The 18,689-nt window shown below is 36.2% G+C and overlaps 1 protein-coding gene across 1 annotated transcript in view; it reads left to right on the top strand.

Moving 5' to 3' along the window:
* The window catches only part of LOC111050965 (amyloid-beta-like protein), an 89,478-nt gene that overhangs the window by 30,231 nt on the left and 40,558 nt on the right, over positions 1-18,689 (top strand). Inside the window, exon 2 of the mRNA XM_039437274.1 lies at positions 16,244-16,435. Coding sequence (XP_039293208.1) covers positions 16,244-16,435 — 192 coding nt within the window. The remainder of the gene's footprint in view (positions 1-16,243; positions 16,436-18,689) is intronic.

The following is an 18,689-nucleotide window of genomic DNA, read 5'->3' as shown; positions in this document are numbered from 1 at the left end:
TATTGTGATTTAATAATTATGAGAACCCATTGGTAAGATCAAAAAATTATAAAGCGGCATAATTATTATTGGCGGATTATAAAAAAAAAAATAAAAAATAAAATGCATGAACATTGAGGTTAGAGTTACTTGTTTACGTTTTGAAAAGAATTAGTCGATCTTGGATAAATCGATAATTATTAGAACCAATACTGAACGAATCAGCTGATTATTCGATCAACCCATATGACCGGTTGAATCATATAAAATTCACTCATAAAGGATATATTATGTATACTAAAGGAAGTCGATGTGTAGAAATACAAATAACTATTATTTCTGTATAAATATTTATTATAATCCAAAAAAGCATGATAAATCAAGAGTATACAAAACTCATATAAAAACTAAATGTATTATCTATTAAAATCGTATATTACGATTTATTTATGAATTCAATTTAAGATAAATACTCCATATATTTGTATAAAAACTTCTTTTATTTAATTTTTTCTATTATAAAGCCGAGGAAGCCCTGATTCCCAAGGCAACCAATTGTATTGAGTCTATTAAATTGAAGGCCAATCAGAGAGTAGCTTACAGAATTATTCTAAGAAGAGGCAAATTTTTCTGAAAACCTCTTTCTTCTGGCTTAAGATCCCAACCCGAGAGGATGCACATGGAGTTTAGGGTTTTTTCTTATTCCTTTTAAAAAATTTTTAATGAATTATTAAGCCAAACCCTTTTTTAAATGTAATGTATGTTTGTTGAATGTTAATTATTTGTGAACTCAGTGCTGTCAAGGAGTTCGTAATTGTAAAGATTCCCATAAAAATAGCTTTAATTCGAAAGAAACTTATAAAAATCTGGATCACGCGTTAGCCCAGCAGTGACGAGAAGGAGCCTACCCAATTAATTATTGGAAATAATTAATTCAATCCACGAGAACATCTAGAACTTCAGTCAGTGAGTGATAAGTCAAACCAAATGAGCTCATTTTTTCTACGTTCAGTGGGGGTAATTATTAAAACAAAAGCGCTATTCCAATTAATTAGAATTAAAATAAAAAGTCACCACGTGTTGAACAATATCACATAGTCCATAAGAACATTTTATAAATTTATTTAATATATGTAGGAAGCTTACTTCCATGCACAGCCCGAATTCATATAAATCCCTGAGATCTCATGTTTGAATATTAATTTATTAATTATTAAATTTGTTAATTGAACCAAGTATATCATATCAAACTTATAGACCGAACAGGTTTTTATTGGTAGAATTTTGTATTGACTGGAAGTCTAAGTACCAGTATTAAAATAATATATTTATGAATTTGAAACTCACTATTGTGAATGTTAGCAAAGCCTGTGATAATTATTCAGATTTTAGGAATAGATTATTTAAGTGAATTATAGAGATATTGAATATTTTATGCATATCTGTTTTATGGGAATATATTTTGTGTTTTATGTCAGCATACAAACTTATAGAATTTTTTAGTATATGGAAACAGCTGCCACATCAATAAGGTCTTGCTTTTGCAGAAAAAGGCTCTTAGAATATTGACCGGTGCAGGGTATCACTGTCGACCTCTTTTCAAAAAAACAAAAATATTGACTGTCAAAACCTCTATATATTTCAAGTAATCATTCACACTAGAAAGAATCTCCATAGCTTGAATAAAAGATCCATTATTCATGCTTATAACACCAGGAAAAAAGACCTCATTGATATTCCATATCACCGTCTTGTCATAAGCATGAAACACTATGACAGCATAGGCTTGAGACTGTACAATAAGTTGCCATTGGATATGAAATGTTGTGTAAATATTGTTATTTTTAAAAAATTACTTTTTGAGTGGCTGGTTTTAAGACCTTTCTATTGTTTGACAGAGTTTTTCGATTCTACTTGATGTAATTTATTCTACTTTGTGACTTTAAACTATTGCTTTGACTCTATTATTTTGTAATATTGTATTACTATGACTTTGTCAATTACCTATATTGGTCTACGACAATAAAATCTATTTATTTATTTATAGTTTAGGTTTCTCACAAGATAATCCCTATGCTGACATTTCTCCATCAACATGTCAACATTTTTATTATCTAATATTTTAGATAATTTATCTCAGATTATATATTTTGAGTAAGATAACATTCATTGAGATGAATGTTCTTTCTAACTTCATCAGATTTATTAAAAATTGAGAGTGCTTTATTTAGATTTCATACTTTATCGGTTTGAAAATTATAGTCAATTATGAATCAATATACTTTTGGTAACCACGATTGTTTCTATCTAAAAGTCAGTATTATGAGAAGCTAGAAGTAGTAGGTTTATAGTAATAGCTTTGAAATACATATAATAATGTATTCTTCGTTAAATCTTTTAGATGAATTGAATAGTTCAATGGAATAGATCAATTGAAAGAAATCAATGCATGCTGTCTGCTCCGTTCGGAACACGACAAAAAGCACGGTCAGCTTAAATTTATTCAATTGTTCAGTATATCAGTATACTTGAATAATATCATGACTTAAACATTGAACAGTGTTCGAATTCGCCTTCTAAAAATTAATTCATGCAAGAGATCCAGTTTAATTTTAAAACTCAATTCTAAATCCATGAATTACCTACATTTCGATAATACCATTTTAAAGCGATGGAATGGATTCAGTTACGTTGAAAACTCCATTCAAAATCCATGAAATGGACCCAGTTACCTTGAATACGCACGTTCCAAAAGTTTAAATTCGAGATGGATTAAGTTGAGAGCCGCTCAGTGGAGTGATATATGTTGTGTCTCATGGACAGTGTGAACTTTATCGTAGAGACAAGGGAGGTTGGACAGTGTGTGTGTACCTTGCCGAAAGGTCATCAGTTTGTCACGGGGCGTATTTCGAGCGTGAATGATGGCATTAAACAGGAACGAGGAGGATGGAACCGGGATGAACAGGAACATTGGAACGGGGAACGGTGGACCAGGTGGCGGTAGCTAATGGTCCATCCACACAGCTCTAGTCGGGTCCACACACGTTCAATAAATGACGCATTGCTTATTGATGACTAGATGGACGTCCGATAAATTGAGGGATGGAAATCTGGTTGCTGATGCAGGGAGAAAACAGTTGAGAAATTGCCCAGTTGCCAGGTTTGGTAGGTTAGGCTACCCTGAGCAAAATCACTGAGCGTGAGGGTGCGGCCTCACCTCACTGTTTTCCTAGGCCTGGATGGATTTAATCTCACTCTGGATCGCTCTTCTCATCTTTTCTCCAAGTTCTACCTCTCATATGATCCAGGGTTCTACTCCCCACTCTCACCCTGTCTCTCTCCCGTCTACTCTATTTCTATCTTCCTGACGCGCACTCTCTTTCTCCTTCTCGCTTTTACCCTATCTCTCTCTTTATGATCCTGGCTCGTGTTGGTTGAAAGATAAGCTGGGATCATATAAAAAATCTGGACTCCATAATGCATGGTCGATGCAAATCTACAAATCCGCTCCTCTTTCTATGGGTCTACCAACCAAGGGTTGTTGTAGATTTAAAAAAGGGGGCTATTTCCACTGGAAAACGAATTAGGTCGGTGGTGAAAGTCTAGTTGTAGAAAAAATTAGAGAGGTATTTTATTCGATATTTCATTTACTAAATACTTTCAATAACAACTCAAACTTCTAATCATCTTTATGAAATTTGTAGATTTAGATATTTTGAACCATCTACCAATATGCAACTCATCTTCTCAATAATCAGTCGTTTTTATAGACTTCTAAAAAATTGACTTCCAAAATTGTGATTTTTCAAATTAATTGCTCCTTTTAAACCTTCAGATAACATTTCTCTGATATCCTTGAATATATTTTTGCAAATGAATGATTTGTCAGTATCAACAGTCTCAGACCATTTCTTCTATCGTATTTCTTCCAACTTTGTATTCCTCCATATTCTTGAAATTTTTTTTATCATCTGTGCAAAATAATTTCATCCAGCTTTCACAGAACATAAACTCCTCAAAACACGCCAACTCATTTCTGCTTTTCTGAACTCGCTTTGAGAAACAACTGTCTCACTCACACTCACCCAGCGAGGTGTGAACTTGTGAAACACGGAAAGGACGTGAAAAATAAACGCATTGCACCTTTAATTTTTGCAAGTACTTGTCGTCGGCAAAAGAAATAATAAAAGCCACAACTTCACAGCATCTTGACAATCCGGTCTTTTGAAAAGGCGACACGACGTTTTCAAATAAAAGCTCGCCATTTTCAAGTCCGCGGAATAAAAAGGTGCTTCTAACTCAAGTGGCGGCGGCAACTTTCTGATTTTCAAACCGATAAGGCTCCAGGGGAGTGAGAGAGAGAGAGAGAGAGAGAGAGAGTGTTGAAGGTTGATGAAGGGGAGTGTATGAGGTAGAAAAGTGTTATGTGTTTTCTGATTGCATTCGAACCCGATGAGACTAAGAGAGGGTGTGCTAGATGGACAGAGGGTGTCTAATTGAGAGAGAGAGTGATAGAGAGAGATAACGAGAGAGAGTGTCTGATTGAGACAGAGAGAGAGAGAGAGAGTTAGCGTGAGGGACGATGAAGGGTGAGTGAGAGGGTATGAAAAGTACATGAGTGAGAAGTGTTATGTATTTTCTGATTGGATTGCAGGTGGTTGGGGTGGCGAGGGGTGTGAGGATGGGTTATACCCAGAGGGGGTTGTTAAGAGTGAGACGGTGGCTGGCATCTCATTAACATTCACCGACGGGGAGGGAAACTATTGATTTGGCTTTTATTAGAAGCAAGAAGCGAATGTTTTCCGAGAGAGGTGTTTTCCTCGGGAAAGCTTCCGTGTGCCTTCACGCCTTGTACGGTTTTCCAAACGGAAAATTGAGCAGCAGTGGAAATTCAGATGATTCATTTGGCAGTGCCTTTTGATTGTGCGTCGTCATTTAATAAGAATTCGCAGTTCAATTGGCTGGGAAAGATGGAGTTGGAATGGAAATTGGAGAAATTCCTTGGGGTGTTGAGTGTTGTTTCCGCGTGAATAGGGAAATGAAATGGGGGCTGAGATGAAAGAAATGGCCGACAATTAGTTGAAGCCTGTTCGAAGGTGAAAGGGAAGGCAGGTATTGAATGGAAATGATATGATGGGTAGGAATTTTGAATAGGAAATAATTGTTCTCTTCCGATCTTGAATGTATGAATATTGTAATTGTAGAAGAACGAGTTGTACATGAGATATCGAGTAACAAGGGAGGAGGTAAAATGAAAGAAGGAATAGTATGAGAGCTTTAAGGTAGGAAACCTCGAAGACGTAGATTTGGAACAGGTAAAGAAGTAGAAAATGAGAAATTTAATTCATAGTGAAAAAATATGTGTGGATGAAACCTGGTTGAATAAAGTTGGAAAAGGGTTCGAAGTAGAAGATGAGGAATCAATTGTGAAAAAATAGGTGAAGGGTTTTAGGAATAAAATTTAGAGTAGAGTAGGAAGAGGAAAAGTTCCATCTTTTCCCACTCTAGCTTACGGCAGTGAAACATGGGTGCTGTCTAAGAAACAAGAATCTAAAATTCAATCAGCAGAATGAGATTCCTTACACATGCGATAGGATGCACAAGAGAAGACAATGAGGAATGAGGAATGAGCTTCAGGGATGAGGTAATGAGGGAAGAATGTGGAACAATACCACACACAAGCATTACCAGGAGCTACAATGAAAAGTGGTGGGAACATCTGTTGAAGATGTCGCATGATCGGTTACCCATTGCATAAACCAGATGGCAGAAGATACATAGGGAGACCGAGGAAAAGATGGACGCCGTAACAGGCTTAGCTCACAAAGCTATCACAGCCTTATCCATGAAGACGACGATGACGAGGAAAAGTTTGTGAGAAACGTTTGACAGTAAAGAGAATAGTAGGGAGAAGAGAAAAGCTGTAAAAGTAGAAATAGTGTAAAAGAAGAACGAGTGAAATAAGGAGTGATAGGAGACTAAGAAATATCAGTCGCAGAAAAATGAGTTGATGGAACTGACAAAAAGGAGATAGAATAGACTGAGAAATAGAGTAGAATACTGTCGATAAGTGAAAGAATAAGAATTAGAAGAACAATAAAAATAAAGCAATAAGCATTTATCTTGCTCAGGTTGGAATGGGAAAGAAGTAGACAAGTTATTAGAAGAAGGAATCTTAGAAGATCGTTAGGAGAGATGAAAAGTAGATTAAGTTGACGAGAATAGAACAGTAAGAACTGTGGAGAAGAATTTGGAAAAGTTGAAGCAATAGAAGAGTAAGAACGGGAATGAGTAAGAAGTAAGACAATGAGTAAGAAGGAGAAGACAAGGTAGAAATAGAAGATTCTCATGTAGAAGAAAAAGGTGGAGAAAGAAATGAAAACCAGGATACCCCACAAAAAATTATGAAACTTCTGTATCGATTCCTCTTTTCATCTTGCATCCAATGTTGAAAGCCGACCTTTTTAGTGAAAGAGTTTCCACCAAAGAACTGTGTGCAATCGCCTGTGAACTGTGTCTAATATGTTCTCAATATAACATCGTTTTTAAACTCGGAATATTCTTTCAGGAGGTAGAGATTTATCGGTTTGTTGAAGCTACCTGATTTTGATAGGTTATTATTGAGTAGCAACTTTAAACATTTATATGAAAATCGTTCACTTGGAAATCTTTGAATTTTCAACAAGCTGTGTGGTTTTATTAATTTTTGTTGATGTGCTCAAGCCAATGTATTCGCATCAATTATTTCATAAATGCGCAATAAAGACCTGTTTCAAATCTCTAATACTTGAATAATTTATTCAAAATCTTCATTCTTATACAAATCGAATGCCTCGAGGCTGAAGAACTTTAATCACTTCAAGGAAAAGTTATTCATTTGAACTAATTCAACTTATCTGATTATCCAATTTATGACTAAACTTTCAAACTCATTTAGTTTCGAAAGTACGAGCTGTTCAAAGGTGATGGCACGATAAATTGAGAACTTCTTTCAAATTCAATGATTAGTGTCAGAGTTACTTGAATTTGTAAAATGGGCTAAAAGATTATTAGTATTAAACGAAAATCCAAATTAAATGCTGTAATTCACCCCGAAGACTTCTGCTATGAATAATTGAATAATTGCAATATCTCGGTAATTTCCACATGGGCTAAAAGATTTTGGGCCAAGAATATAGTGTATAAAATATAATATTTATACTGGAGACTAGAGAATTTTAAATGAAGGTTGAAGATGATGTAAAAGAAGAGTAGAAAATTATAGTTCATGTCGAACCAAAAACTCTCATATTATTTTACTTGATTGCCAGTAAGCCAAACTCATCAATATTCCAACTGATTAGACCTTCTAAATCATAAAACCTAAGTGACGGTAGGCCGTAATTTTCGACGAAATACGATAGATTTTAAGGAAGCTCTTGGAAACAAATGAACCAGGGTTAAATCCTTGGGAAATGAATCAGCTCAGGTATAAGGAAGCCCATGAAGAAAGTAAATCTTCGTGATAAATTGATTACAGACTCAAATATCCGAACCGTTGTCATGAATGATGGCAAGTTCTTATCGGGGGAAAAGTAAATTTCGACTGCTATGAAGAGAATCATCTCAGAGCTGACTGCTTATAAAGAAAGAGGAAGAGGAGGGTTGAAATGAAGGATATGGAAAACGAAATTGATAATGCGGTAAGAATAATGATTATCATAGTTACATGTTAGAAAAAGGTGGGGGTAAAAGAACTGGTATGGGATAGGGAAAAGGAGATACGATTATGGGAGAAGAGAAAGGATGGAGAAAACCGAGTACGATAGGAAAATCAGATGTGGAGAAGGAAGAATACATAGGAAAAATAGAGATTGGATAGAGAGGTAAGATGTGAAGGTAAGTGAATAGGATCCATAGGATAAAAAGAAAGTGGGGGAGAAACTTGAAATAGAAAAGAGAGAGAGAGTGAGAAGGCTGTTAGAAAGGAGGTGATGGAAAAGATACAGAAGAAATGTATTCTACAGCTCTAGCCTTTTCTCGCATCCCATTTATCATCTTTCTCTGATGGAAAATAAAGATGAATACGTTGAAGAAGATATAGATTGTAAAGATAAACGAAAAGAATGATATCGGAAAGAATATCTTGAAGAAGATATGGAAGTGGAAATTCGAGAATATAAATTTCGGAAAATCGTTCTGCGAAGGGGGGTTGAAGTGACATTTAATAAACCCCTATAAACTAGAGAGGAAATAAAGAGGAGAAATGAGAAGCCAGAGATAGTACAAGAAGATGAAAATATCATAGAAGGTAGGAGAAAAGAAGAAATATAGAGAAAGAGAAAGAGTTGACTTCGAGGAAAAGGAATGGCAGATTATATAAGAGAAAGTCTTGAGAGAAGAATGTAAATGACGGTAGAGTAAGTTATAGAACAAGATTGGAAAAATTATGGGGAAAAAAGACAGCTGAGAAAAGTGTAAAGAGAATTCGATAAAACAAGTTCTATTATTTTTTGAACTCAGTCAGTCTCTGGTATTAGAGACTGAGTCAGTTTCTAAAAATTGAAATGAGTCCCAGTGAAATATCAAAGAGTACAAGATGAAAATGAAGAAACTGGATGAAAATCACCACAAAAGAGGAGAAGGTGTAAAGGAAGGCAAGATGAAAAATCAAGGACTAGTGACCTCATCAATCCTTTAACTGAGACTCAGATATTAGAAAAGGAAAATTAAATGAGTCAGACAAAAATGTCACAGAGGACAAGGCTGTACCAGAGGGAGAGAAAAACAGGATAGGAGAGCAGCAGGGAAAGAAGAGAGGCCTGGAAGAAGAAAGGACTTGTGACGTCATCAACTTTGGCCATGACACAAAACTCTATCAACGTGACTCTTCTCTACGCCGTCCTTTCATCTGTTTGAATAATTCTTTTTGTGATAGACGAGAGAAAGAGGGATGAAAAAAAGAGAATAGTGGTGTAGGAGAAGACGAAAATAATTCTCCCAGAGAAGGGTGATGAAGAGAGGAGAAGAAGATCCCTGGTTGAAAATGGAAAACTTCTCATCTGCTCCATCATCCCCTCACCATACCTTGAATGCCTGCTTGCCAACGCATTTCTCCTCTTTCTTCTTATTTTTCTTCTTCCACCTCCTTTTCTCCTTATTCTCCTTCTTCTTCTTCTTCTTTTTCTCCTTCTTCAACGCATTTCAGCCGGCCTTATCGCAGATTATTTCCGTTTCCCTTCTCATTTCGGGGCGCAAGGCTGCTGCTGTGCTCCGTCGCGTCTCTTCATCTCTTCCTTCGAGATTCTAGTCTGATTACTTTTGTCGTGAATTTAATCGGCATTCCTCCTCCCCGTCCCCTATATTCGCTAACGTTTCCCTCACCCCCACCCGACCATCACCTTCAAACTTAACGTGTGCCTCGGTGGAACCGTTATCTTCAATCGGATGCTCTGCCTTTGTCGGGTCCCATATTTAGGAGATGCTCTGGTTGATTGTCAACCCTGGATCCTCTGGTTCGTCACACTGCTAGTATGATTGGTTCCACTATAGTATATACATTCACTTTAAAGCGTTGGTATTGGTTGGGTGAGAAGCAAATGTGTTTCCTTATTTCTATGGAACACTGACATTTCCAATTGAATCTCAATTTAGTATGATGAGTTCAACTCTAGTGGGATTCACATTAAACTGTCAGGATTGCAGCTTTGCAGCATTATTTGAATGTAAAGCAAATGTGCTGTTGTTAGGTAGGGTGGTTTAGGTAGAGTAGGTTAGGTAGGATAGGTTAGGTAAGGTGATTTGCTGACAATATCAATGAAATCTCAGTGTAGTATGATGAGTTCAACTTCTATTGGATCTACTTAAAACTGTCAGCATTGGTTGAATGGGAAGCATTGCTATTATACATAAGGGATGCTGACAGTTGAAGTGAACCTCACTATAGATAGAATGGTGTAGGTAGGTGATGTTGAGTAGATTCAGCACGCAAATGATGAGGAATTTGTTGGAGCATTAGTGTACTAAACGTGATGTTGGATTGAATGTCGAGCGCACAAATGATAGGAAATTTGGAGCAGAAATGTACTGAAGGTGATGTTTAGTTGGAGGAAATTTGAGCACAAATGATCAGAAACGCCTGTAAGATAAATGTGTTAGCGAGTTGTTCGAGCAAGTTCAGGGCATGAATTATCAGGAGACTTGAATGACAAAATAATAATGTATTGATTCATTGATTGTTATGTTGATTGTGAAATCTAATGTGGAATGAGAGTTCATTTTATAAATTTGGAAAGGAAACTCACATTAATACAGTTCTTTTATTCATAACCTAGATAATTATATTTTTGCTGTAAGCAACCAGATGATGAATGGGATGTTAGTAAAGGGGAACTCCTGGATCTTGTAAAGAACACAGGTATTGGTTTGCCTAACTAACGTACTTGGAAACACAATAAGCTCCGGTTGACGTGTGGGGTTCTCTGAACCTTTGGATCCTTGAATCCGTCCCTTCAAATATAACACAAAGCTATATTTTGAATCCTATATTAAAACCGTCCATAAGAAAATTCACATTAAAAATTCAATATTAAGGTAGTTTATTTGAAGATTCTAGATGTAATAAACACATATAATACCTTTGTAATGTACACTGACTTTCTGGGTAAAAGAGATGGTTTCGGTGTTATATTCATCCAAAATCTAGTGCTTAATACATTTCAGGATGTAAGTATTTCTATATTCATTCAATGAATCCACAGAATTGTATTATTAAAGCTTCATTCAAATCTACCAACATTGAAAAAGTACACCCTGACAAGTGTAAAGGTTAAGCTTTTGTAGATGAATATTTTCAAACGAAGCAGATAAAAACTTCTAAACATAATAGAGAATATCAATCGAATATCAACCATATCGTATGTAAAAGTTCGAGTTTCATTGGTGAGTTGGTTGGCTCCTCCTCTTGTTTTTATTAGGCTGCTCACAGCCAATCACAAGCCTCCGATTGACGTCCATTTTGTTTCACATTCTTTATTCTTTATTGATTCATACAATAAGTACATCATCAAAAAAATCTGGTGTGGCGCACTCACACAACTTCCTTGCCGTTACGAAAATTGATTACCTGACGCTAGTGTTCCCGCGCATCTAAAGTCTACTAATTCAAAAATCTGAGCCAGCTGGTGTCAGGACAATAACGCTGGAGACAAACGATGTCTGCTCTGCTATCTCTTCATAGTGAATGATTTCATAGAATCAACTGTTGCCAACACTTTGCAATTGAAATAATCACATTTTATCGAATTTCGAGCTTATTTTCAATTTTAGGTGTCAAACTTTGCATAGATGAAGCGGAGCTCCTGGAATTTTTACAGATATAGGACTTGTGAAAAGTCCTATCAAACAATAACGCTGTAAGTAAATGACTATTCTAGGTATAAATTTGATCAAAATCGTTGGAGCCGTTTTCGAGAAAATCGCGAAAACCCCTGTTTTTGACAACATTTCCGCCAATTCAGCCGCCATCTTGAATTGCATTTGATCGAGAATGTTCGTGTCGGATCCTTATAGTGTAAGGACCTTAAGTTCCAAATTTCAAGTCGTTCCGTTAATTGGGAGATGAGATATCGTGTACACAGACGCACATACTCTCATAAACACACACATACAGACCAATACCCAAAAACCATTTTTTTGGACTCAGGGGACCTTGAAACGTATAGAAATTCAGAAATTGGGGTACCTTAATTTTTTTCGGAAAGCAATACTTTCCTTACATAAGGTAATAGGGCAAGGAAAGTAAAAAATGATAGGGAGAGAGAAAATGAGGTTACCTTGTGCTATTCCTCTCCCAAATTTAGATAAGGTAGTCCAAAATAGGTCAAGTCTTGTAGTTGTTCACTTCACAAAATTTTCAGTCCTTAAATATTTTCACAAAGTAAATTTTTTAATTTAGAGGCTTCAAAATCGATAAGAAATACTTCACTTTATTATCACTAAAATAGGAAATATTCACATATTAAAGAAATAATTTTGTAGGACCAAAAACAAACTAAATATTTTAATAACATTGTCGGCCATTTTCTTGATTTGATAACACGTCTTTTTCGGTTGACTCCCACCCATCTGCTATTGGTCGGCTTTCAGCCTATCACAAGTCTCTATTTGACTTGCATTGAATTTGATTCTTCAGCCATTTCCTGCTATGATGTTACTGCAAATGACATATATTTATGTACTGTTTATTTGCTTTTTCATTTTCTTCCAATAAAACTTAATTCCTGAAACTCATTATATCTGCTATTAACCATTGAACAAGCTCCTTCTATGAGATTGAGCTCATTCATTTACAGTATTCACATTCAAACTTCTATCAGTAGAATCAAATCAGTAGAATAAATATATTCAGTATATTAATCATCTAACAACAATCTATATTAATATTCTATTGACTACCACTAGGACTGCTGCATACTATTTCCATTCTGACTCCTTATTGCACTTGTAATGTATTGGAGCCTTTTCATTGCTGATATCTATAGCTGATTACACGGATTGGTTCCTCTTCGAATCGAGAAATTTGCGTAGGTTCATCATGAATTACCCGTTTTTCATAACTTCTCTCACTTCAGGTCGTAGTTTCAAATTATTGTTCGCATGGATATTTGTTCGAAAATTAAGGATTTTGGAATCCCATCATGGTTCAACGGATAATCTCAATCAACACTTCCTAACTCGGAACTCCATTAAAACCCTCTAACTAGCAATCAATCCTCACGGAACAGCATGATAAAAATCTAGAGAAAAACTTTCCAATGTTTTTTGAACCATCAGGTTTTTAATGGTCCCAAAATGTTCAAAATGAAGTTTGCTGGGTTAGAGCTGCTGCTCTAGGATCTATCGCTAAAGTGAGATTCACCTCAAACTGTCAGCATCGCTTGTAGATAACACCTATGCTTCCCATTCAACCAATGCTGACAGTTTGAAGTGAATGTTACTATAGTACATCCGTTATTCGTAAAACCCATTTCAAATTTCACTCCACTCACAACTCCCCAAGTTTATTTCACCTGGTTCACTGGAAAAAAGAGAAAACTCCCACAAAGCGAACCGGCAAACGAAATTCCCGTTCGCTAAAAGCTCACTTAGGTGTGCATCCCGTCTAATTCGTGGACGTGTGTATGCTTTGAGTCGTGTTTTCCCCATTTTTTATTTTATTTACCCCCAATTTTTTTTTATTTCTCCATTTTGTTACTTTCGTATACATAGTGCTGTCAACTAGACTCTGGACATGGGGATTTACTTCTGAGCGGGAAATATTGATCCTCTCACCTACCCTTTTGCTAGAGGGACTCTCTTCATACTGTCAGTATCCCTTATAAATAGCATCAATGCTTCTCACCCTACCAACACTGACAGCTCCACTATAGAGTGAAAACTTCAGTGACGGCTAACACTGTGAAACATGAAAGTTTGTTATAAAGCTCTGCATTTTTGTTGAAGGGGAAGTTTGCATCCAATAGAAACTTTTGTGTTCTTTATTCAATTTCTATTTTTAAACTCGTAGCAAACTTATTTTTCAGTATTTTGTTCCGAGATGACCTATGGTGAAATGTAAGTTATTTAATGTGGGAAGATCGGTCTATAATTTACAGCGTTTTCACTTACTCATTCACAAATCTGCCGTTAGAATTCTACCTTGAATAATAATTTTGAATAGACTTATTCCCATTATGTGTCATATGCTTTACTGTGAGGGCTCTTTTCCAATCAAATCAATGCACATCACTATTGATAAACTAATTTAATACTCAAACACTCAATTCGTTCAGTTTTACCTGTGATACGAAGTAATGATCTTATCTCAATTACTCTTTTGCAATTAAATCAGTTCACACAGTTATAAATAAAAAAATTAATAGTAAAACATCTGAATCAATTCGCCTACCTGCAGGTCAATTTGCAGTGATTGAAAGTAAGCAACCTATCTCAGTCACCACTTCGAGTTATATCTCAATTATTAGAAGTATTTGATTATCACTTATGCGTGATTTTATTCAAATATGCTGTTTTAAAAACTCGAGAATAACTTATTGCATTGTTTAAATTCTTTATAAGCAGGAAAAGATTCAATCAATCCTATTGGAAACTTTGACTGAAACCTTGTTTAAGAACAGCATTACAGTGACTCTATCATATAAAATCATTTCTCTTCCTGAAGGAAAAAAAATCCAAATCTCTTCCACTACCGTACCGATTTTCTGTAAATCTTGCTCCCTCAAAAATAATGCTTTTTGAATCTGATACAATCCGTTATCGTAAATCCCAGTGGCATTATGGGGGAAAATTAATTTGAAAGCAAGTTCTACACATGTACCATACATTGTTAAAATAATATGGACTAATAAAAGCGCACCGTATTATTTCATTGGTAATTGGGAACATGAGAGACTACAGCCGTTTTTCAAAATTCAGCAATCTGCCAATTTCACGACAATAACCAAACTTTTTCGGTTCCCTGAGGGCGTACTCGTATCAAACAGCAGGTAGAAAGGGAGATTGATCATGTGCAGGCTTATATACACACAAGCACAGTTGAGTGACCATGGGAGCCTATGCGATGCGTAACGTTTTTCCAGTGCTAAAGAGTTGTGGTCGTTTCGTCGTGTTAGCCTTCCATGTTATATGCTTTTCTCCCGCATCGAGAGACCATCGATCGTCGCTTTGCGACACTTTTGGTCCCTTTTACCCCCTCGAACACCCCCCTAAATAGCCCCCACACCCCCGAAATTAACCCTCAACCCTTTAGAATGTCACCCAAACTATGGCTGGATTGCACCCCCGATCTTCAAATACAACCTCTGTTGGTGGCCAAACATTAGGGGAGGGGAGGTTTTCACCCCCTCTAGAAGTGCGCCCTCCCATCGATAGCCAAAGCAAACAATTTGTCAGATTTGTCGTTCGAACGCCTAGTCTGATGACGCAATGTATAGACTGGGCGCTTGCCTTCGGCTGGTGGATTGCGCTTTTAATTTGCGATCAAGCAACGTTCTGTCCCACTCACTCATCCCACATCCCATATCCCCATCGCCACCCGTTTATCAAACACGCCCTACTAATTTCAAAAGAGGGTGGCCGACAAATTAAACAATTTTCAAACGCGTTCGCCGCTTCCAACGTCGTCTATTATTCCACAACAAAAGTGGATCGTTTAGCGCAACTTTTGACTCGATTTCGATGGCTTATCAGTCGGGTTAGGAATTTATGAGAGAGCATTCGATATCAAATTGATTAACACATAAATTATTGACACAAGAGAAACGATTGCGCTCTGTTTTTCCACGTCCCAAAGTCGATTAACAACGTCGGATTGGTTCGTTGTAGCCTGTACATGTTTTTGAACATCTGTATTTTATTGTTATCTCTAGGACAATTTGGTTTTGAATCAGTTCGTTTTGATTACTAATTGGGTTATCATACATTGGTATCCTTCTCTAGAGGAGAAGCAATTGAATTTCAACTAAATCTATTTAGGATTTTTCGTAATTTATTCATTAAAATGAACAAAAGAAGTCATATACTGAACAAATTAAGCTAAACAATCAACGCTGATTCAAGCTGATTTTATACTAGACCACTAAATCGCCCAGCCATTCTACAGATAAAAATTGATGAGAAATTGCATTTATTCAAATGCTAATCCATAAATAATAATAATTATTGTATTATACAGTATATATTACTACCTCACTGTCTTAAAAATATTACAGTTTGGTGTACGGGTGAGCATACCTGACCTGATTAGCAATTAGGAGATACCGGGTTCGATCACTACCTCCGTAAACAAAGCCATAGTGCATTTTGGTGACGTTTACGGATGTAGTGGTTCGACTCCCAGGCTGGCAAATAATTTTTGGATATTACTCGTAGCTCTTATCGAATTTCCATCTAGCTGTCAACCTTGTTGTCAATATTTGCAGTAGCAGAGGTCTCCGGAGTGGTTTACAGTATAATTAAGTTTGGATCTTTGTTTAATAATTATTATTTATAGATTAGAATTTGAATAAATGCAATTTCCATCTTCAAAGTTGGTAAAGAGTATTTGGAGTTCGGACACAAATGAGAGGGTACTAGAGTGGTTCTTTATAAAGAATAAATTTTTGTAAAAGTAAGGACTATAATAACCATTTTATTATTGCTGATATCCTCCTGGGTGATTTGTATCTTTGTATGTGAATACTGTATTTGTTGATTCTCAACTATCTACTTTGTTTGTTGTTTGTAGGGTGCGGACCTGCCAGCCGCTCACTTTGAGCCGCAGGTGGCGATGTTGTGTGACTCGAAGGGCAGCGAGGGAGTGGGTGATGGCTCATTCAGGAGTCAGTACATGACCGAGGCCGGACGATGGACCACTGATGCCACACGCAAGGTCACTTGCTACAAGGACAAGCTAGACATTCTCGATTACTGCAAAAAGGTACGCACAACAAATCACTAATCATCATAGTATCTATTTATTCAACTTTCAACGGTACAACACCAATTTTACAAGAACAATATAAAAGTAGAAAAGCAGATACATGCAAAAAACTAAAAAACAATATACAATATTTGAGTATTAAATAATATAAATGATGCAAGCAAAAAAATACAGAAACAAAGTAAAAATAAGTTATACAGATTCTACTACATTCATCTTGCAACAAGAAATGTCCAATCAATTTTTTTGATATCGACTTTGGTTTTCTAGAAATATAAAATTTTTGATATTTTTCAAAAAACTTTTTCAATAACTAGAAAACTGTCAATCAATGACATTGTGAAGAAACTTTATATTCAATTAAACCTCTCTCTCATCATCATTATCAGCCCAATCATAGGCCCATGCATAGGCCTACAAGCCTGAAGCCTTTGTGAGCATCACTATGAGCAAAAAACTTATATTTACCATTCTCCTTAATTATCATCATCAGAGCAAGGATGATGTAATAGGCGAGAATTCCTTAGGATCATGAGATATTCAACCTATTCATTCATTCATTTATCTATATGTACCAGTCATGATCTTTGTAGCCCGTAGAATGTTGTTTCACTCTTAGAAATGGCCATACTGAATCTACAACTTCATAAAATCACAATATTTCACCCTAGTTAGAAGATTGTTCACCATTTTTACAATACCCCAATCTCCATAATGCTCTATCTCACAGCTAAAATATCCATACTCAGTTTCCAACTAGAGAAATGTATATCAAATTTCTAGCCTCAATCTCAGCGTAACAAATGAAGATGACAACATTGATAAGTTATATTAGTCGTAAAAACTGCTCACCAACGTTTTTTTTTATCGCATGGTTTCCAGCAACTGCTAAAATCTTTGTACGTCACGATCATATCACTCGTGGGTTGCTGTTTGAGATCTTGTGCTTCAGCATCTGTAGATCAGAATTTACATGAATTAATCATAAAACCGGCTACAAAAACTGGGTTAAAAAGTTGAAATCGACCGTCTTTTGAATATTGCATACGCCGCTAATTGAAATGGAACAGCTATCAAAATGGTACTATCAGTTTTTATCCATACGAATTCTATTACTGCACCACATTGAATACGGCTGGAAATAATGGTCCAGATATTCATCCCATGGCTAACTAAATGGGGCCGGGCTATTAGCTGAGGTGGATCCATAAACGAAGGTTATATCTATGGTTTATGTGCCTTTTACACGTATCTTCGGTACATGTATATCTGTATCCATGAGTAGGGGCATTCCAGCAAAAAGCATGGACGTGTTCAGTGGTCAATGAAGCTTTTAGCGTGTGTTCTCAGCAGCATTGTTGTCTTGATTGCACTTGCACGCGCACACATGCGCGCGCATTTTGTGTTATTTGTGAGTTAAATGGCAACCTGGAAAGGGCGCGACATCCCTTTTAGGACTGGGGTGACCTTTGAAAGCTTACACCACTAGCATCCTGAGCACAAATGTAGAGCAAACTAGCCGACAAGGCTTTCCATTTACCCAGAATTAGGTCCAACTTTTCTTCAGCCATTTGTTGAGATGTGCCAGGCCAGGGATCACTGGCCACTGGAATTGTTGAGTGTTTTTCGCACTCTGTGTCTCAAGGATTAGGCTCACAACACAACTTGTCTAATTGTTCGCTTTTCCTTCTGCCTTGTCCTAATGCTGAAAACCTTTTTCTCTGATGTATTCAGGCTCTTTTTATCTATTTTTAGTCTCATCTTGAAAACGCTCTCTATCCTTGGACTGTTATGCTCCTAATATTGACACTATCTTATTAATAATTCTGGTATCAATACATTTCCATAAAATGACACAGTTTGGCCCTAACTTTACCGCAATTTCAGCATCAGCTTCTCCGTAATTATTCGTTCATAGACTGACTTTTGATTTGGAACTTCTTATTTGCTCATTTTCGAAAACGAGCATTTTTCAAACTTACTCCTTCAAAATCAACATAATTACATAAAAATAAACTGATGAGACAAAGGATAGTCGATTGTGATTACAGAATAATAACTAGATGATTACATTATTTAATATTCAATTGGATTGATTCATTTTTGTTTCAAACAAGAAGTGTGAACTAAAATAATCTAATTTGATATATTTGTAAGTTTATCTGTTGATGTGTTGAATTATATTTCAGAATAATTAGTGGCACTAGATCATGGACTCAACATTTCAACGCATGCGAGTATTTTGAAACAG

This window comes from Nilaparvata lugens, chromosome 11 (genome assembly GCF_014356525.2).
Source record: "Nilaparvata lugens isolate BPH chromosome 11, ASM1435652v1, whole genome shotgun sequence".
NCBI classification, from domain to species: domain Eukaryota; kingdom Metazoa; phylum Arthropoda; class Insecta; order Hemiptera; family Delphacidae; genus Nilaparvata; species Nilaparvata lugens.
The sequence above is the reverse complement of the archived record's forward strand: the minus strand, read 5'-3'. Positions and strand labels throughout refer to the sequence as shown.